The 23,210-nt window shown below is 37.1% G+C and overlaps 1 protein-coding gene across 1 annotated transcript; it reads left to right on the top strand.

The window, feature by feature from the left end:
• The first annotated feature begins 11,684 nt into the window (after positions 1–11,684).
• On the top strand, positions 11,685–12,887 carry LOC111911673 (uncharacterized). Its single transcript, XM_023907428.1, has 3 exons — positions 11,685–11,909; positions 11,970–12,303; positions 12,385–12,887. Exons 1-3 carry the CDS (start codon positions 11,685–11,687, stop codon positions 12,885–12,887), a joined length of 1,062 nt encoding a protein of 353 aa, XP_023763196.1.
• The last annotated feature ends 10,323 nt before the right edge of the window (positions 12,888–23,210 follow it).

The following is a 23,210-nucleotide window of genomic DNA, read 5'->3' as shown; positions in this document are numbered from 1 at the left end:
ACTTCAAAATATCTAGCATTCTATGAGATTGACATTTTGTGAGATTTGCATTCTGTCAGAATTGTATTGCATGAGAATGATTTTATAGGAGTTGAAAAAGGAGATAAACTCGAGGATGGTAAGTGATCCCTTGGCAAAACTTCAAACATCTGAAAAACATAAGAAACAAAAATCATGTTAAAACATCAGCCAATTGCAATACAACCCTTGCAGAATTATTCTTATGTGATTATACCGGAAATACAATTCTGGCAGAATCATTCATATGTGATTTCCAAGATGATAATACTCTCCACAGAATATTCTTAAAGAATGAAATAATTATTCTTACATAATGAAAAAATTGAAGATAAGAATAAACACCTAATAATTATTCTACAACAATATTCTTATGTGATTTCCAACACTTTATTTCATAATCGAAAAATGATTCCTTCTCTTTCAATATTGAAAGAAAATGAGAGTGATTCTAAATTTAAAGTATGATAGAATAACATAATTCACTGTTTTTATTTTGTTTACCTTAGGAGATGAGATGCACAACAATAAACATTTCATCGCTAACCATGAATACAATCTGAAATTGTCATATTTCTCTTTGGCATTTCATCATACACTTTAAGGACGCTCCCTAAATCACCACATTTTCTATGAATCATGAATGAAAAAAAAAATCCAATTCAAAACCATCAACATCAAATTCATATGAACAACAATATATTTCAACACCATTATAAAAATCTAAAACTAAAAGTTGAAATTGTAGAAATTGGCTAATTGGAAGAACGAAGAAAAAAACTTGTTTTCTATGGAATGGAATTGCAAGTCTGGTAAATTAAATTGTAGAAATCTCTTTGACCAACTATTTGAGATAGAAGCTAGCTTCGATTGGAGATGGAGTCGTCGAGAATAACATCTTCATCTTGTCAACGGAATGGGGAAACAGATTTGCAGCTTCTGATCCATGGCTTCTTCTTCATCCATCAATAAGAAAAGAAATTGGGAGGAGGCAGAAATAGAATACGTATCATATGAGAGACTAGGGTTAAATAATTGGTCAAAGAGATTTTTATGGTAATTTCCATGAATTAAGGGATTTTATTTTAATTATTATGCTAAAGTTACATAATTACCCTTATAACAATTTTTATTTATTTAATTATTCCTAAATTTCTATTGGTGCATTCATGCACACAATAGTTGCTAGAAACATTTGAACCTAGCTCTTTCTCTCTCTCTCTCTCTCTCTCTCTATATATATATATATATATATATATATATATATATATATATATATATATATATATAGAGAGAGAGAGAGAGAGAGAGTTAGGTTCAAATGTTTTCACTATCTATTGTGTGCCTGTATGATTGATTCTGGACCAATCATTTTATTTATTTTAAGAAAGTAATTAATGCTTATTAAATGTTGAAGATGTAATTAATACCTATTATATCTTCAACATGTAATATGCATTAATTACTTTCTTAAAATAACTAAAATGATTGGTCTAGAATCAGTCATACATGCACACAATAGATAGTGAAAACAAAATAACCTAACCCTATATATATATATATATATATATATATATATATATATATATATATATATATATATATATATATATATATATATATATATATATATATATGGATTTTATTTATACACACCAACCTACTCTACATACCAATCTAACATTTAACCTATTTAGAAATGATAGCCTCTTTTGACCATAGATACTGTTTTTTTTTTTTTTTTGGTGTTGCTAAATTGACATCCTTTAGACACCTATGAACATATTTGTTAAAAGTCAACCAATCCTAAACTATTTATAATTTATTTATTGGAAAAACAATACAAATTCAACCAATAAAAAAATCTTAAAAATCAATTAGGGTGTCTAAATGAAAAATTAAAATGTCTTTTTAACAAACTTTTTTTTTGGGTTTTTATTTTTAAACTCTATTGGAACACTCTATCCTAAATGCGTCTAAAATCCAAATTCCAAAAATGCTCAATTTTCCATTAATAGGACACGTGTAGTTATAAAGAGTTTCATTTTTCTTAAGTATTCATTTTTTCCTTTTTCCCCAAATTTTATAAGGTTTTATATAAAATTATTTTTTCTTTCCTTTAAAGTCTTTTTTTCCTTTAAATAGAATTTACGTATGTGATATATATTATTAATTAATACAAAAATTATAAAATTTAATATTTCAAATAACGAAAACAACATACTACGTAAACAAAATAAATTAATTTGGGACCAATAAATTTAATACATATTATTAGAATTTACACAACATTCTAGTTTTATAACACACCACTCAATTTATAAGGTATTTTAGTAAATTAATATAAATTTAAAAAAGAAAATTACAAATTTTAAGGAATAATTAATTCTCTAAACTTTAAAAATCTGATTTTTCAGATAATAAATATATTAATTCGGACATTCTAAAAGAATGTGTTTATGATTATCTTGAAAACACATTAAATTCTGACAGAATACTATAAACATATATTATCAAGATTAATAATTTTTAATTAATATAAATTTTATATGAAAAGAATTTTAATATCTTAAAATCAATAATTACATTCATTCTTAACAAATATAAGTATGAACATACATAAATGACATTAAAGAATATAAGTAATAATGGTTAACAATTATAGTTATTCTTTAAGAATAAAACTGAGAATGGTTAAAAATCAAATAAAAACATTGGCAGAAAAAAAATGTTAATTTATTCTAAAGGAATATTGTTGCTTTACTTTTCATTCTTCACCAGGATTCAAACTGACTTCCATTCTTTACTTTATGTTATTTCTTTCAAAATTTCTAGCTTCATAAGAATTTATAACCTTGTTTCAACAATATCTGTACACTCCAAGAACAATTTGAAACAAGCCTAAAATTCTGCATAATTTGTATCTTGGAAAACATGATATCTTCATTTTAATCAAACATAACCACCAAATAGAAAAACTCCTTATGTAGACACATAAAGATTGTTTGCCAATATTTCAGTTAATTGATCACTAAGTAATAGCATTAAAGTATAAAAATAATAACATGATAGAGATAAGTTGGTGTACTCAGTAATTACGTCAAACAATGATAAATTCTCACAGATTACACCACTTCAACTCAAAATAAATTTTAGTTCAACTTGTTTAAAACAACTACGAAAATTACAAAACAGGATTACTTACAAAAAAAAGATTACTTACATATGTGTGGCTAAGTCAATAAAATGGTTAAATACGTTGTGTTTTTTGAGTTTTTCTTAGTATTGATAATTTGATATTAAGAAGTTACATTATTAGAAATACTTTTAAGTTGAGTCGAACCTGTGGGTGACTAATTTCGGAGTTTGATCATATTGCAACTACTCCGAGACCTTTATGTAGCATAGCAGAAAACATTGTTTAGTCACAAATACAAGTAACAATAATATATATATATATATATATATATATATATATATATATATATATATATATATATATATATATATATATATATATATATATATATATATATATATATATATATATATATATATATATATATATATATATATATATAAAAGCTAGCAACCTACCTTTGTATAGAAATTTGTAAGCTTCACAATGTCCTTTTTCAAGTGCTTAACAAATGGACAATGATTGTAAATGAACATAACCTACCAGTTGCCAAACACATCATTAATTAAAAAGTTTTCAAGAAATAATCAAATACATAAATTACCCGTTTATAAGCCAAAGTCGGGCACATAAAAGTCACACCATATATAGTTTCAACGCCGTCATCCTAATCTTAACCCCCGTTAAAATCTTTGTGGCACCATAGAAAATGCGATTTATAAATTATAACATTCCAAATAGAAGACAAAAATGAATTCCTCTAAGAGCTCTATTTACTAGTAATATCGGATTGATTTGAAGTCCTCTAACGTCCACATATTCCCTGTGAGTGGCTCCTCCAGCTGAACAAGTTTATTAAGTAAACAGAAGAAAAAGGTTTACCAAAATCGAACATGAAATTTTGATGATTAAGTCATCTAATAGTCGTATGAGTGGATTAAGAAATTACAAGATAATACCTCAAAATTAGGAGTTCGGCTGTCATAGTGGCCATCATGATGCATGCCATTTTCGTAGCATCTCTTTCATATGCCTCATATGCAACGACCTCCTCAGGAGTTGCAATAGGCTCAAGATCCTTAAGCTCCTTATCGAGGACATATTCCTTGTCCTCGTAACGAGTGACCATCCTGATGTTCCGGATCAAATCCATAAAGTTGGAACCATCGAAGATGACTCTCCCATAAAGGTTCATGAGAGAGAAGGAGCCAGTAGGGTTAGAACCCGAAGCATTGTTGGAAGACATCTGAAAAGAAGAAAGACAAGTTTAGATTAGATATATAGAGTCCTTAATAAGATACCTAAATGTAATATTAAGGCTATGACCCAACACAATATATTATAACTTAGAAGAGGGATGTCGTAATCTAAGCTATAACATATTTGAAGTTAGGTGAATGACGATTCACCAATTTCCACCATGAAAACGAAATGAATTATTAGGTATAATTGGTTTGAAATTCCTAGATTCTTTTGAGATTCATTGAACTTTTCAATGGCATGTTTCAATCTCGAGTGTGCCCTTCAAGTATTGTGACTGGGATGCCGAGGATCACAAAACAAGGTGTGGATAACCATGCAAATTCACTTGGTACCCTTAATATTATCACCTAATCGATGTGCCGGTTAACCACATACGCTCCACCGATCTATGATAAACATTAAGTCACCCTTTGTTATCCTTACTAATCTAAGTTAGGTTGCCGATTAACCACACACGCTCCACCAACGACTTGGTAAGGTACAAAGTGTGAATTTCATGAGTTAGCACCATTTTCACATTTTCCTAAAGTAACTAAAATTGGGAATTACTAAAACATTTAGTTACTTTATAATAATCATTATACTTTTAATGAGAATTAAAGTCATTGTCCTACCCATTCGGCTAACGACCCTCCACCGATCAAGTAAGTGGTGGGTGAGAGTGGACACCCATTAAGCTGTCATTTTATAGGCAACAACCTTATACCCCCCTTATAGACCAGTTTCGTGAATGAGGCCTACTAACAGTAAAACGACTTGATATTATACATATATATAAATATTAACCATTAATCTTATAATAGTACAAGGGTTGAATTTTAACTTTTAAAATCCTAAGGGTTGGAATTTAAAGTGAAGACTCTTCATTTTTATGTAACTTATGTGTTTAAATGTTCATTAAAAGAGGTGACCTTTGGAAATCCATAACTTGAGGAAAAATTATGGATTCCATTAAAACACATAATTGATCAAGAATTAATCATTAAACAATTTAGCAAGTAATTCCTATGATCTAACAATAACTCATAAGAACATGAATCTTCATATCAAAATTTCAAGAACATATGAACACATATAAACATGGAATTTTGATATTAGCCATTGTAAATGGATTAGAGTAACAATTACACCATCTAAAACAGGTTTTAAAACATCAACACAATTTAGGGTAATGTTTCTAGTCCATTTCCAACAGCAAAAGTCGAAAAACTGCATTTTGTGTCTCCTACTCGTCGAGTGCACGAACCTACTCGACGAGTAGGATGAATTTGTGCTTGGACTCGTCGAGTCCCCTCATGGACTCGGTGAGTCCACTACCCAGACAACTCAATTTTGCGACTTTTCAACAGTTTGCATCAAGTATTCAAGAAAACAATCCTAGACTCTGATACCATTGTTGAGGTTTGAGCAATCTAACACTCCTAAGGTGTTCATGCAACCCTAAAACCTTGGATCTATGTTTTACTATGAATACATGCAACTTTGATTTTCCAAGGTTCATAACCTATCTAGCATGGCATGGGAAACATTAAATATAATGGCTAGAAGAATTACCTACCTTTTGTTGTGAGTTGATTCCTTGGAGTTTGAGAGCCTAGCACCAATAATGTGGATGCCTCTAATGGAAATCACAAATCACAACAAACTTGGAAAAACCTTATGAGAGTGTATGTAGCTTATAGAAATCGGCCACCACCTTTTACACACACAACTAGTGTCATTTCAAGCATCACAAGCTCCTTTATATAGCGTGGAGGATTAGGGTTACATTCATGTAAACCCTAATACCCATGACTCTTCCTTTCCAAGGATCCATGGGTTCAAAGCTCCATGGACTATCCATGGACTCCCATGCATGCCAAGCCCATTCCAAATGAGTATTAGCCCACACTTATATAAATACAAGAGCCCATATTTAATTAGTCACCTTTTTTATCACCAAATTAATTCTAAATTAATTTATGATCAATACTAATTAAATAATATGACTTCATATTAATATATTATAACATATAATATATGAAAAAATCATAAACATACAATTCTCAAAGGTTTAACCATAAATCATTCGGGTGAAGTGCAACCCAAATGGACCATGTCGGGTCGGGTCAAGTATATATCAAATAAAGTTATGGACTTAGACGCCTTATCCAACATGGACTTCGGTCCAATGGTCAAGCAAACAACCACTCTGAAAGCCGCCATCTGGGCTGCTAAGAATGTGCAGACCCAGATACGAGAGAAGGGTCTAGAGAGAGCAGAGGTTGGTGAAAAATGGAAATTTGATGGGTTGTCAAATTTCAGCAAGAAGAGCATGTTCTCAAAATCTGGTACGAAGAAGTCTGGAGGAGGTGAAGCCAAATGGTGCGACAAGTACAAGAAGAAACACCATGGAAAATGTGACGGAGGGGTCACTTGCTTTAAGTGTGGAAAGCTCGGGAACTATGCCAATGAATGCACCCTCACCCAAAAAGTCTGTTACGGGTGTAACGAGGAAGGGCACATCTCGAGGGACTGCCCGAAGAAGAAAGAGGTAGCAAGACCCAACATTCCACCAAAGCCAATGGTGAGAGCCTTCCAAATGATGCTTGAGGCTGCAAAGGAGGCAACAGATGTCTCTTTAGGTACCTTTCTTGTAAATAGATTACCTGCCAATATACCATTTGATTCGGGAGCGAATTACTCCTTTGTATCGCATAAATTTGGTGGGAAATTAGCATTACCAGTTGAAAAACTTGATAATACCCTAGTTGTGGAAGTTGCTAGTGGCAAGTTCATACCTGTTAGTGATCGTATTAAGAACATCGTCATCGACTTAAACGGAAATGAATTCCACGAAGAGCTGTTACCCATAGAGTTGAATGGTTTCGACATGGTTCTGGGGATGGATTGGCTTAACACCAATGATACCGAGATACTTCGCAGGAAAAAGATAGTAAGAGTAAACCCAACTGGAAAAGAGACATTTATGGTGTACGGGGACAAATGTAGAGTGAATTCTGGAATCATCTCGCTGATGAAATCCAGGAAATGTTTGTCCAAAGGATGCACATCATACTTGGTATTTTTCATCGATGCAAAGAAGGAGAAAAAGGAGGTGCAAAGTATACCAGTGGTGTGTGATTTTACGGAAGTCTTTCCCGAAGATCTTCTCGGATTACCGCCTGATAGACAAGTAGAGTTTCGAATAGACTTGTTACTAGGAACAACACCAATAGCTAAACCTCCATACCAATTAGCACTGACGGAGATGAAGGATCTTATGACACAACTTCAGGAGTTGTTGGACAACAATTTCATTTGACCTGGTTCATCACCTTGGGGATCTCCAGTGTTATTCAAGAAGAAGAAGGACAGAAGCATGAGAATGTGTATAGACTACCGAGAGCTGAACAAGGCAACGGTGAAGAACAAGTATCCATTGCCAAGGATTGATGACCTATTCGATCAGCTGCAAGGTTCGAGCTATTTCTCAAAGATCAATTTTAGGTCAGGACATCATCAGCTGAAGGTAAGAGAGCAGGATATTAAGAAGACTACATTCAGAACAAGATATGGACACTACGAGTTCTTGGTTATGTCATCTGGACTGACCAATGCTCCAGCAACATTCATGGATTTGATGAACAAGGTTTGTAAACCATTCCTCGATAAATTTGTGATCGTGTTCATAGATGACATTCTAATTTACTCAAAAAGCCAGAAGGAGCATGGTAAGCATCTACGAGAAGTGTTGGAAGTATTGAAGAGGGAGAAGCTATACGCAAAGTTCTCCAAATGCGATTTTTGGATCCGAGAAGTCCAATTCTTGGATCATGTGGTTGTAACGCCCCGGTTCATGGTACGTAAATTTATTATAATTTATTTATTATTTCTGGTATATTTAACTATATACAAAAAATAGGGTGTGGTAATTAGGGCTAATTATGGACCCATTCTGCAATGGAATTGTTTTTGGGGTTAGAGGAGCCATTATGTCTAACTTGAAGGGCCAAATTCTATGTTTTTGAAGCCTTGGACCCCCTTGATCGGAAACCAACTTAGGGCAGCCCATAATCACGTCCAAAAGGCCTATTAAGCCTCAAAATTTCGGCCTAACCCTTTGAAGTTGAAGGGGTGCCGTTTTTCTTTGTGTAACCGTGAGTGAGAAAGGAGAAAAGAAACAACGGGAGTGGAGAAGAAGGGAGCATCGAAATTGAAAGTTGGAAGGGCGCTACAACATCTTCATCAATGGAGAAACATTCATCATTCTCAAGTAAGTGATGCAATCTTATTTTCCTTACTCTTCTACCTTTAAATGAAATCTTCACCACCACCACCGCCAAGGTGGTGGCACTCACCGCCAGCCACCACTGCCACCATGGCAGTGGGTAGTGATGCTCCAAGGTGTTTTGAGGGCTAAGTGCTGACATGGGTTGTTTTGGTCCCAAAACTTATACCCTAGTTGGTTTTTTCCCATGAGGGCATTATACTTATTTTGATGTTTTATGCAAGAAATCTCAAGAAATGGGTTTGAGATTTTCATTGAATTCTATATCAATGAAGTAATCTACTGTTATGAACTCATTTTACTGATTATAATCCTCATTGGATAGGTCTTAAAGAGTTAAGAGGTCAAATGAACCCTAAAAAGACAAAGCTGTGATTTCAGGATTTTACCCTAATATGTCCATATCTTTTAGAGATGATATCTCGATCATGCGAAAACCTTTTTAGTCGAAACCAAAAGCCAAAGTTTCGTTTTGAGTCCTCTATATTTCATTAGTTTTGACCAAAGACCAGAAATGCCCCTAACTAGGGTGATATCAACCATTTACCCAGACTGATCGTAATGAACTGTTTTGGGAGGCAATTTTATAAAAATTGTCAAAATTTGTATAGAGGTGTGCGAATACTAATTTTAAAGCTAATTACCTGTAATTAATGCATATAAAACAGTTTTGAAAAATAAGGTGTTTAAGGGGGGTAAAAAAGGTCCCGAACAAGAGTATAATTTCTATGTATAAATCTGGAAAAAAAATAACACTCAAGCCATTATACTTTTGAGATATCAAAGTACCATAACTTAACTCTTTTTGGTCATTATTAGGAAGTTGAAGGTTAACATGGTGTGAAGGGATGTTTGGATTATTTGAAGGGTGTTTGACTACTTGAGGTGAGTTCCACACTTCATAATCTTAGAGTATTATATGCCTAGTGTTAGGTCGGGTGAGACTAGGAACTATATGTTGATAGTTAAAGTAATATTTGTTGCATTAGTTATGTTTGATGTACTTATTTGTTATGTTGAATGTATATGCATGATATTTTTGGGCTCGAAGGCAGAATACCAAGTCGATATGTTGGGGCTCGACGACTGAACACCGAGTCGACTGACCGAAGGCCATTATGCCAAGTCAGGGGGGACCGAAGGCGGAAATGCCAAGTCCTTGGACTCGACGATTGAATACCGAGTCTTTATTTGGGTGTTGTTTGGGATTTATTCCCAAATAGACACAAGATATATGATATTAATGTTTATATATTATATGGATGTTTGCATATTTTGTTAGTGGCATGCTGAGTAGGAGTAGGGTGTAATATTTCTAATGCTATGTTGTGTTGGAAGTCACTAAGATTTATTCTTACCCTTTTATTCTCTAAATTATTATTTCAGGTACATCATGTCCCAACAAGGGTAAGGGTTCGACTTAACTATACACTGACACAATTGAAGATTGGGTCCCTGTCATAAATGTTATTACGGATTTTAAGGCTTTTATTATTCTATTGTAATTGAGTTACAAACAAATGGGTTTATCTAAAGTATGTTTGGAATTACTAAATTGGGGATTTGAATTTCATAAATTGGTTAAGTTATATTATGGATTGATGTTTTTTTTTTTAAAAATAAATGTTTTGAAAAGTTTAAATAAAATGGAAAATTTTGGGATATTATAAGTTGGCATCAGAGCACAACTTGAGCGAATCAGACACATCTCGTTGTGTTTGAACTCAAGTTTGTGACTTGGAGATACTATCTTTAAAATTTTTTTTAAGAAAATGGAAGTTTGGTGACAAGGATCGAGGACCCAGAGTGTACAGTCAGTCGAAGCTAAAGGAAAAGGATTTAACTGTTTGATGTAAATTATTGCTTTCTAGGACATAGAATGTATGTGCACTAGATAGCCCATTACTTTCATGCCATGTTGAATGCCTACTATATGCCACGTGGAATTTATGCTAGCACTGTAGGTTGTTAACTGAATGCTTGAACTTGTATACAATATGAGCTATATAGACTTAGAATGCCTGATTTAGCCTAGTGCGCAACTCTTGTTTGAGTCCAACCGTTTTGGCGCGAAATTTGATATTCGAATGACTATCTGGATTCACATTGTGTATGATTGTGCTTTCACGAGACGACACATCAGGGCTGGAGGAGTTTCTTTGTGAATTAGAGTAAGGGAATGAAAAATGATTTTATTACACTAGGGGGAGAATTAAATTGCTAGTGTAGAGAGTATACGTAATAGAAATTAATGACAAGGAGAAAATTGTACAGACCGGGATGGATCTCGAAACGAACATGCATAGGTGTGAAAGATAGTAGTAGAGCTCCTACTATCTGAAGCACAGGATCCATGTTCGAGTGGAGAGAAGTCATGGGAAGTCCAAGGAGCTGAGAGTGATAATATTGTTATGATTATTGTGCTAATAACTATACTAACCTTAAAGTAATCCATTCGATTGTAGAATGGTGAATACGAGAAGCGATGCCCTGGGGTTAGGCAATAGCATGAGTGACGACGAGATACGGGAACTAGTTGCGACAGAGGTGTCTTATGCGATAGCAGATACAATTACAGAGATCATCACTACGATTAAGGATGAGCTTTTAGTCATGTTGAATGAGAAGATTGCAGCCATTCCAACTATCGGGGATGGACAGTCCCGTAGGAGAGGGTTCCAGTAAAAGGATTTTTCAGCTTGCCATCCTCCAGATTTCAAAGGAGAATTAGACCCGATCATCAGTATGTGTTGGATCTCAGATGTAGAGGGTGCATTTCTTACTATTGGTTGTCCTAACAACCTGAGGATTTGCTATGTTTGGAACTTGTTACGTGATGGAGCAAAGGATTGGTGGGCCTTGTGGACTTTAGGGAACAATCATGACCAGATTGCTGCTATTACCTAGGATGAGTTTGTGACTGGATTTCGATCACAATATGTGCCTAGCATGGAGGTGGATAGGATTAGCCGGGAGTTCCTGAACCTCGAGCAGATGACTGAGGCTGTTATAGAGATGACTCGTAAGTTCACTGAGATGGCATTATTCTGCCCGCAGTACGTAGGGAATGAAGAGATGAAGATCACCAGGTACACCGATATGCTTCGTACCGAAATCAGGGAGTTCATGGCCACCACGAAGCACAAGACACTAGCGGACCTCATTGATGGAGTCAGGAGGCGCGAGCTCGAGCTGGAGACCCAAAACCGGAAGAGGAAGGCAACATAGGTTGTGGTACCAGTTTCTTCATGGCCCAAAAGGCCAAAGATTTTTTACCAGCATCCAGGTCAGAATAGTAGAAGTTCTAGGGCACGAGGTAGTACACGTCTGGGGAAAGAGTTTAAATGTTACAAGTGTGGGCAACCAGGGCACAAGAGTACAAAATGCCCTGTTGGATTGAAGGTTTGTTACAACTGTGGGCAAGCGGGCCATATCAAGACTGATTGCCCTAAGTTGAAGTCCAATGGGCGAAGTGGGGTGGTGAAGGCCCCTGTGACAGCTCCTTTGCATATTACGGATGGACACACAGGACACGTGAGGCCTAAGGTGACGCGTGTCAGAGTTTATCAGATGACAGCCGAGGAGGCACAGGCGACACCCAACATGGTGGTAGGTATACTCTCTCTATAGTAATTTACTTACCAGTGTTAGTTTAATATCCTTCCATCTGTATATTGATAAATTGTATGATTAGGAATGTTCCTAGTCGACTCGGTGCCTGCCTTAGTGATGTTTGATAGTGGGGCTACTCACTCGTTTGTGTCTCTTACCTTTAGCGAGCGTCTTGGGCGTACTATTGGACGTCTAGGTTATCCTTTAGTAGTTGAAGTTGTAGGGGACAAGACTCTGACTATGGTAGATGTTTATCGTGGTTGCACCTTGGAAGTTTCGGGTGAGAAATTTCCAATTGATCTGATTCCAATTGCAATGCAGGAGTTGTGTGTGATCGTAGGGATGGATTGGATGGATTTTTTTTATGTTGAGATACTTTGTCGTCACAAGAAAGTTAGGGTAAGGACCCCAAGCGGGGGAGTGTTATTAGTCCAGGGGGACGTAGATAGAAGAAGCCCGACAATATGTTCTGCAATGAGAGCAAGGAGGTACTTGCAGCATGGAAGTATTGGGTACTTGGCATATGTAGTAGATATACGGGTGGAAGAAGAGAAGAAGTTGGGAGTTAATGTACCGATTGTGTGAGAGTTTTTGGATGTATTTCTTGAGGACCTGCCAGGGACACCTCTCGAACGACATGTAGAGTTTCGTATTGACTTGGTACCGGGTGATGCATCGGTGGCCAAGGCACCTTATCGACTTGCCCCTCCCGAGATGAAGGAATTACATGAAAAATTGCAGGAACTTCTTGAGAAAGAATTCATTAGACCTAGTTGTTCCCCTTGGGGAGCCTCGATCCTCTTCGTGAAGAAGAAGGATGGATCGCAAAGGATGTGCATCGACTATCAAGAGTTGAATAAGATTACAGTGAAAAATCATTATCCGTTGCCAAGAATCGATGATTTATTTGACCACTTACAGGGAGCATCTTGGTTTTCCATGATCGATCTTAGGTCAGGCTACCATTAAATGTGAGTGAAAGCTAAGGATGTTGAGAAAAAAACATTTTGTACGCGTTATGGTCACTATGAATTTGTGGTGATGCCTTTCGGGCTCACTAATGCACCTGCAGCATTCATGGATCTCATGAATAGGGTGTGTAGACCGATGTTAGATCGCTCGGTGATACTATTCATTGATGATATTCTTGTCTACTCAAAGATGAAGGAGGAGCATGAGGTGCACCTACAAGAAGTGTTGGAGACACTCAGGAGGGAGAAACTATATGCTAAGTTCTCCAAGTGTGAGTTCTGGTTGTGGGAAGTTCAGTTCCTTGGACATGTTGTGAATCAGAAAGGTATTATGGTTGATCCGGACTAGGTCTCGGCAGTGATGCAGTGGGAAGTGCCAAAAACACCTACTGAAGTTCGTAGCTTTCTTGGGTTGGCTGGATATTATTGAAGATTTATTCAAGACTTCTCCAAGATAACATTGCCTTTGACCCGACTGACAAGGAAGACGTCAGCTTTTAGTTGGGGTAGCGAGCAACAAGCAGCTTTCGAGGACCTGCGTAGACGGTTGTGTGAGGCCCCAATTTTGACACTACCAGATGGGATGGAGGATATGGTAGTTTATTGTGATGCATCGCATCAAGGATTGGGAGCTGTGCTCATGTAGCGCGGGTAAGGTCATAGCATACGCTTCAAGACAGTTAAAGCCACACGAAGCCAGGTACCCGACACATGATCTGGATTTGGGAGTAGTGGTTTTTGCTCTCAAGATTTGGAGACATTATCTCTACGGAGTGAAGTTCATGATATACACCGACCATAAAAGTTTGAAGTATTTAATGGATCAACAGAATTTGAATATGCGTCAGAGGAGGTAGTTAGACGTAGTTAAGGACTATGACTGTAAGATACTCTACCACCCGGGTAAAGCAAATGTGGTCGCAAATGCTCTTGGCCGGAACCCAACCAGTGAACCGATTCGGGGGATTTGTTTGTGAATGCTAGTGGTTACCCGATTACTTGAGATGATTGGCAATGCTCAAGAAGTGGCAGTTCTTGATGAAAATGCCAAGCACGAGAAAGTTTCGGGGGAAATTCTGATCTTTACCCGTGATAGTAGAGGCTTATTCACCTGATACAGACGGGTGTGGGTTCCTTTCACGGGAGGAACAAGCAGATATTAATGGACGAGGCTCACAAGTCCAAGTTCTCCATTCACCCGGGGCAACAAAGATGTACCGGGACCTTCGGGGGAACTATTGGTGGCCCTGCATGAAGCGGGATGTTGCTAGATATGTAGAAGAGTGTTGGACTTGTCGTAAAGTTAAGGCCAAGCACCAGCGACCGCACAGTAAACTGCAACCATTAGAGATTCCTGTTTGGAAATGGGAGCACGTTACGATGGACCTTATCACAAAGCTTCCTAAGACCCCACGTGGGTTCAATGCTATATGGGTCATCGTTGACCGATTAACCAAGATTGCACATTTTGTAGCTATACAGGAGAGCTCTTTAGAAGAAAGGTTAGCAAATATTTATGTTCGGGAGATCGTGGCAAGGCATGGGATACCGGTATCTATTGTATCAGACAGGGATACCCGTTTTACTTCCAGATTCTGGGGGAGGTTTTCAAGGAGAGCTTGGCTCCCAGTTGCACTTCAGTACAACATTCCACCCCCAGACTGACGGCCAGAGTGAGTGTATTATCCAGACTCTTGAGGATATGCTCAGGGATTATGCTATTGATTTCGGTGGTAACTGGGACAAGTACCTTCTATTGGAAGATTTTCCTGCAACAATAACTTTCATTCTAACATTGGTATGCTGCCTTACGAGCTACTATATGGTAGGAAGTGCAGGACTCCCATCTGTTGATGTGAGGTTGGTCATCGGGTGTTGGGGAGCACCGAAATTGTGCTCAAGACAAATGAAATGATACAGATGGTCCGTGATCGTTTGGTGACAGCTTAGTGTCAGTAGAAGAGTTATGCCAACAAGAGGCGATCTGATTTAGAGTTTCTGGTGGGAGACTATGTTTTGTTGAAAGTCTCATCGTGGAAGGGGGTGATTCGTTTCTGAAAAAGGGGGAAGTTAGGTCCCAGATATATAGGACCTTATAAGGTTATTGCTCGGGTCGGAAAGGTAGCATACCGGTTAGAGCTACCAGATGAGCTGAGCCTTATTCATAACACTTTTCATGTATCCTAGTTAAGGAAGTGTGTAGTAGATGATACATCAGTGATTCTCTTAGAAGATATACAGATTGATGAAAGGCTTAATTATGTAGAAAAGGTTGTTGCCATTTTAGAGAAGAAGAGAAAGATATTTTGAAATAAGGAAATTGTTTTGGTCAAGGTGCAGTGGCAACATAGGAAAGGATTGGAGTGGACATGGGAGTTGGAGTCTAAGATGCAGAAACATTATCCTGAGCTATTTCTTAGCGGTTACTTTGAGGATGAAGTTAGATTTCAAACGGGGGAGAGTTGTAACACCCCGGCTCATGGTATGTGAATTTATTATACTTTATTGATTATTTATGGTATATTGAACTATATAAAAAATAGCGTGGGGGTAATTATGGCTAATTATGGACCCATTGTGCAATGGAATTGTTTTTGGGGTTAGAGGAGTCGTTATGTCAAAAGTGAAGCAGTGAGTGATTATGGCTAAGGGGGGTGCCATTTTTCTTTGTGTAGCCGTGAGTGAGAAGGGAGAAAAGAACAAACGGGAGTGGAGAAGAAGGGAGCATCGAAAGTGAAGGTTGGAAGGAGTCTATGACATCTTCATCAAGCGAGCAACATTCATCATTCTCAAGTAAGTCATGCAATCTTATTCTCCTTCTTTCTCTTCTACCTTTAAACGAAATCTTCACCACCACCACCACTACCAAGGTGGTGGCAGTCACCGCCAGCCACCACTACCACCATGGCAGTGGGTAGCGATGCTACAAGGTGTTTTGAGGCCTAAGTGGTGACATGGGTTGTTTTGGTCCCAAACCTTAAACCCTAGTTGGTTTTTTCCTAGGAGGGCATTATACTTATTTTGATGTTTTATGCAGGAAATCTCAAGAAAAGGGGTTGATATTTTCATTGAACTCTATATCAATGAAGTAATCTACTGTTATGAACTCATTTTACTGATTATAAGCCTCATTGGATAGATCTTAATGAGTTAAGAGGTCACATTAACCCTAAAATGACAAAGCTGTGATTTCAGGATTTTACCCTAATTTGTCCATATCTTTGAGAGATGATATATCGATCATGCGAAAACCTTTTTAGTCGCAACCAAAAGCCAGAGTTTCTTTTTTCAGTCCTCTACATTTCATTAGTTTTGACCAAAGGCCAGAAATGAACCTAACTAGGGTGAAACCGACCATTTACCCAGACTGGTCCGTAATGAACTGTTTTGCGAGGCAGTTTTGTAAAGATTGTCAAAAATTGTAGAAAAATCGTACAGAGGTTTGCGAATTCTACTTTTATAGATAATGACATGTAATTAATTCATATAAAACATTTTTGAAAAATAAGGCATTTAATGGGGGTAAAACTGGTACCGAACAAGACTATAATTTCTATGTATAAATCTGGAAAAAAAATAATAACACTCAAGCCATTATACTTTTAAGATATCAAAGTACCATAACTTAACTTTTTTTGGTCATTATTAGGAAGTTCAAGGTTAACCTGGTGTGAAGGGGTTATTGGATTATTTGAAGGGTGTTTGACTACTTGAGGTGAGTTCCTCACTTCATAACCTTAGAGTATTATATGCCTACTATTAGGTCGGGTGAGACTAGGAACTATATGTTGATAGTTAAAGTAATATTTGTTGCATTAGTTATGTTTGATGTACTTATTTGTTATGTTGAATGTATATGCATGATATGTTTAGGCTCGATGGCTGAATACCGAGTCGATATGTTGGGGCTCAACGACTGAATATCGAGCTGACTAACCGAAGGCCATTGTGCCATGTCAGGGGACCGAAGGCGGAAACGCCAAGTCCGTGGACTCGACGGCTGAATACCGAGTCTTTATTTGGGTGTTGTTTGGGATTTGTTCCCAAATAGACACGGGATATATGATATTAATGTTTATATGTTATATGGATGTTTGCATATTTTGTTGGTGGCATGTTTAGTAGGAGTATGGTGTAATATTTCTAATGTTATGTTGTGTTGGAAGTCATTAAGCTTTGTGTTTACCCTTTTATTCTCTAAATGATTATTTCAGGTACATCAGGTCCCAACAAGTATAAGGGTTCGACTTAACTGTACACTGACGCGGTTGAAGATTGGGTCCTTGTCATAAATGTTATTACGAATTTTAAGGCTTTTATTATTCTATTATAATTGAGTTACAAACAAATGGGTTTATCTAAATTATGTTTGGAATTACTAAATTGGGGATTTGAATTGTGAAATTCCCATTTTCACGGTCAGAAAAGACCGATTTTGTTTATGCTTTATAAAAATCAGAGTACCTCATTTAATAAAAATGTTGCGGAATTTGTTCCCAGTAAAACATGATAAATAAGTTATCAAGGCATTTCCGAAGAAAAGTATTTTTATTCATTTTAAAACATTTGGGATGACATCGTTAATACAAAAACATAAGCATAAACAGAACTTACATTCATTATCACTAGTGATTTATATCTCCTTAATCTCTCAGTGTAATGTGACTTCATATCAACACCTTTGATATAAATAAACTGAGTGGGTCAGGTTGGGAAACCTGGTGAGTACATAGGGTTTTCAACCCACATTAATATAATTATTATGTTTAATCATCAAACAGTTAACCCAATTACCCATCCCCATTATCTTCTTTACTCTTAAGGATCTACTTAAGAATCAGTTATTCCTCATTCATTTATTCCTAAGGATTATCCTAAAGAATTGGCACGAAGTCCATCATCACGGGGTTTAGGCACTAAGTCAGCATAGTCGCTAGGGTTTATACAACAGGCACTAAGTCCGCATAGTCGCCAGGGTTTGAGTACTAAGTCTGCATAGTCACGAGGGTTTAGGCATCAAGTCTGCATGATCGCCAAGGTTTAGGCACTAAGTCTGCATAGTCGCCAAGGTTTAGAGTACACTGGGTGAACACATCGTTCACAACACCAACAGGTTGTGAGTCTGCTAGTGTTCCACTGGACTGTCTAGAATAGTTCGTGGTTGTCATCCATACTCTGCTAGATGACGAGTCCATCATTTGGGTAAAAGGATTCTCTCATTGTTCACCTCTCACCCTTATCTCATGGGCTATATCACCTCTCATCTCATCATCCAACTCATATTTCATCTACCCATGTTTTACCCAACATATTATGTAGATATAAATACATATACAGTTTAAATCATATAAAACTTGTATAAAATCGTTCATCCAACATAGATATCAAGTATACAAATAATATGCACACATAGCACGTAGTTTATATAAAATACTTAATATCTATGTGTAAGATGAAAGGGATCATGCACTCACTTGAAAAGGTGGTGACTCGTCACTCGGACGGCACTTCGTTACTCTTCACACAATTTTCCTTTGTCAAAACCTAGTATCATTACCACTAGATTTTAGCCTAATATCCACCGAGACTAATTAATAGTCTTGCTATTATTACTTTCATATAAGCACGAAACAATATTTCTCAACCACTATATACAGAAAGGGGTCAGACATAAAACACCGGAGGGCAGGACCATTTTGGCATATAGCACTTCTAAAATCCAACAACCCTATGCGACCCTTTAAACCAGATTCCCCATACCGCGAGTGGTTAAAAGATATTATAATGACACTTACATAACTCATTATAATAGCCCACATACTTATTATAATGTCCCAATAACATTACAATATTAAAACATGATATAGTAACGATAGGGTAGGCGTAGCTCACTTACAATGGGTTTTTCGCAATATCGGGCTTCGTTGGATAAGCGTTCCCGAGCCGAAAAGCTCTTCTTCTCGGAGCCTTCTAGTGCTCCGGGACTCGCCTCTAGCACTTGGAAGTTGCTAGGGATTGGGGAGGAGAGGTTTGGATTATTGAGTTAGAAAGAAGGGCGAAGGTGTGAGTTTTGGGAGTGATTTACGCCTCTATTTATAGGCTGAGTTCGGTGCGAACACAGGGCATTCCCAAAACGAACACAACGCGTTTGTGAATGCAGCATGTTCGCTATACGAATGCAGCGCGTTCAGTGCCACGTGTCTCCATCTTGTTCCAAGCCATGGAGAAGAAGGTGTGGCCCAGATTGCGCCACGTGTCACTAGCAGATTACCCCAAAAACTAATTATCTTCTAAAATCCGTAACTTTTGCATACGAGCTTCGTTTTTTACGTCTTTTATATCCACACGTAGGCAGGACCGTGCTCTACAACTTTCGTTTAGACTCCGTTGGCTAATTTTGATTATTTTTAAAGTTATATTTTTAACAGGCCGGGACAGGAAAAGTTTGTTAAAAATTCATAGCTTCTTCATCCGACGTCCTTTTTCGTCTGTCTTTTTACCGTTGTGCTAATAATAATGAGATATTCAATTCTCGTTTAGGTTGCGACGGCGAAAAACTGCTCGATCTAAAATTCGAATTTCGGGTTGTGCACTGCTAAGCAAATCTTAGAAAAATCATAACTTCCTCATACGAAGTCAGATTTGGGCGTTCTTTTTATGCACTCTCTCAGTTTAGCGTATACTACAACTTCCTTTTAGATCATTAAGGCCAAAAAGTCCTCTATCATAAATTCACTATTTACGTTTCCCGGTGTCGTGTCGGTTTTGCCGTGAAACTTCGATAGGTCATAACTTCTTCGTTATAACTCGGATTTCGACGTTCTTTATTGGTACGGAACTGTTAAGACATATTATACAACTTGGTTAATATTATTATTTCTAAATAATCTTTTATTAAAAATTCATTTTTGATGCTTATTGTCTCTAAATTGACTAGCTCGGATGTGCGGGCGTTACATGAATTTCATAAATTGCTTAAGTTATGTTATGGATGGATGTTTTTTTTACAAAATAAATGTTTCGAAAAGTTTAAATAAATTGGAAAATTTTGGGATGTTATAGTGGTTAACCAAGAAGGAATAATGGTTATCCCAACAAAGATCGAAGCTGTGATGAAGTGGGAACGACCAAAAAGTCCCACGGAAATTAGAAGTTTTCTCGGATTAGTTGGATATTACCGAAGGTTTATCCAAGGTTTTTCTTCGATAGCTGGTCCATTGACAGCTTTTACCCACAAAGAAGCTACATATACGTGGAGCGAGAAGCACGTAGAAGCATTCGAGAAGCTAAAGAAGAAATTATGTGAAGCACCGATTCTTTCTCTACCCGATGGACTTGAAGACTTCGCAGTGTATAGCGATGCGTCGGGAGTCGGGTTAGGATGTGTTCTAACTCAAAGAGAAAATGTGATAGCATATGCATCTCGACAATTAAAAGAGGATGAGAAGAACTACCATACTCATGATTTGGAGTTGGCAACGGTAGTATTTGCCCTAACGATATGGAGGCATTATCTCTATGGCACAAAGTGAAAACTTTTCACTGATCATAAGAGTCTCTAGTATCTCTTTAATCAGAAGGAATTGAACATGAGACAACGACGCTGGCTAGAGTTACTTAAGGACTACGACTGTGAGATACTTTACCACCCTGGAAAAAGCAAATGTTATCGTTGATGCTCTAAGTTGAAAAGTCAACCATGAAAAAAAAAGGCCAAGAGCGTTGAGAATAGAAGTTGTGTCGACTATTGTGGAAAGTATCAAGAAAGTTCAGGAAGAAGCTTCAGAGAAAAATGACCAAAAGGAAGAACGTTTAGGCAAAACGTTGGACTTTGGTACAAATAGCCAAGGATTGAAGGTATTCCAAGATAGGATTTGGGTACCTAAGACAGGAGGAGTTAGAGATCTTCTGATGCAAGAAGCTCACAAGACCATGTACTCAATTCATCCCAGCAACACTAAAATGTATAGGGATCTAAAAACCTATTAATGGTGGCCGATGATGAAGCTCGATGTTGCAAATTGTGTGGCCAAGTGTGTAACTTGTGCAAGGGTTAAGGCACAACACCAGAAACCATATGGGAGTTTAGAACATTTACCTGTACCCATGGGTAAATGGGAAGACATCACCATGGATTTTGTAACTAAACTACCCAGCACAAAGAATGGTCACGGCATGATTTGGGTAGTCGTGGATTGTTTCACAAATGCTTACGTGAAGGACGTCGTAAAACTTCATGGTGTTCCTCTAACGATTGTATCAGATTGTGATAGTCCTTTCACCTCAAGGTTTTGCAGAAGTCTACAAGAGGAATTAGGTACGAAGGTGTGTTTAAGTACAACTTACCATCCGCAGAATGATGGTTAGAGCGAAAGAACGATTCAAACACTTGAAGGTATGTTAAGTGCATGTACCCTGGATTTCCAAGGTAATTGGGATGAGCACTTACCTCCAGTAGAGTTTTCCTACAATAATAGTTACCATTCGAGCATCAAGATGGCACATTATCAAGCTTTGTACGGACAAAAGTGTCGTATGCCATCTTGTTGGCTTGAGGCTGGGGAAAAGCAATTTATGGGCCCCGAGATAGTCCATCAGATTGCTGAAAAGCTAAAGGTGATCAGGGAAAGGATGTTAGCAGCTCAGGATTGTCAAAAGAGCTATGCTGAGAAGAAAAGACGAAGGATGACATTTGAAGTTGGAGATTCAGTTTTGCTTAAAGTCTCACCGTGGAAGGGACTTATAAGATTCAGGAAATGAGGAAAGTTGAGTCCAAGGTTTATTAGAACGTTCAAAGTTCTTCAGAAGAATGGGAGTCAAGCTTACAAGCTCGAATTACCCGAAGAACTAGATGGTATTCATAACACTTTCCATGTGTGTTATTTGAGGAAGTTCACGGGAGAAGTTCCCGACATAATTCCAATTTCAGAGTTAAGGATGGATGAGAATAGGAGGCTAATCGAAGAGCCCGAGGCAATTGTTGACCGTAAGACTAAGAAGTTACGACGCAAGATGGTGAATTTAGTGCTAGTCCGTTGGAAAAATTCGAATGGGCCGAATCTAACATAGGAGACAGAGAGTGACATGATGAGTCGCTATCCACATCTTTTTGCTGATGCATGATTCCGGGACATAATCATCCTAAGGGGGAGAGAATTGTAACGCCCGTGTTTCTGGGCTAAGCATTAGTAGATGATGTAATAGTATAGGTCAACCAATGTAACTCATTTTGAAATAATAAAGATGAATTATTTGAATATTATGTGAATTATGTGAATTTATGTGCTTTACACTTAATTATAAAAGTATAATAAATAAAGGATAAAAATAAGCATAAAAAATAAAGTGTTAGATAAACCCAATATCTATACATAAAGTTGTAGTGGTCGAAACAAGGATTTCGGATATATAAAGAACGCCGAAATCCGAGTTATAACGAAGAAGTTGTGGCCTGTCGAAGCTTCGCGACAAAACCGGCACGACACAGCGCGACGTAAATAGTGAATTTACGATAGAAAACTTTTTAGCCTTAAAGATCTAAATGAAAGTTGTATTATACGTTAAACCCAGAGCATGCATAAAAAGAACGCCCGAATCTGACTTCGTATGAGGAAGTTATATTTTTCTAAGATTTGGCATAGCACTGCACAGCCCGGAATTCGAATTTTAGATCGAGCGGTTTTTGGCCAACACGACCTAAATGAGAATTGAAGATCTCATTAATAGGAGTTCAACGATAAATAGACAGACGAAAATGGAGTCCGTATGTAGAAGTTATGAATTTTACGCAGTCATTTAACAATATAATCTTCTCATACTGTTAAATTTAAAATCGGTCAAGGATTACCCGACAGAGTCAAAAGGAAAGTGTAGGTCTTGTCTTTACCTACGAGTGGATATAAAGAATATCAAAACGGAGCTCGTATGCGAGAGTTAT

Source organism: Lactuca sativa, chromosome 9, assembly GCF_002870075.4.
Source record: "Lactuca sativa cultivar Salinas chromosome 9, Lsat_Salinas_v11, whole genome shotgun sequence".
NCBI lineage: Eukaryota > Viridiplantae > Streptophyta > Magnoliopsida > Asterales > Asteraceae > Lactuca > Lactuca sativa.
Note: the sequence above shows the minus strand (reverse complement) of the source record. Positions and strands in the feature narration are given on the sequence as shown.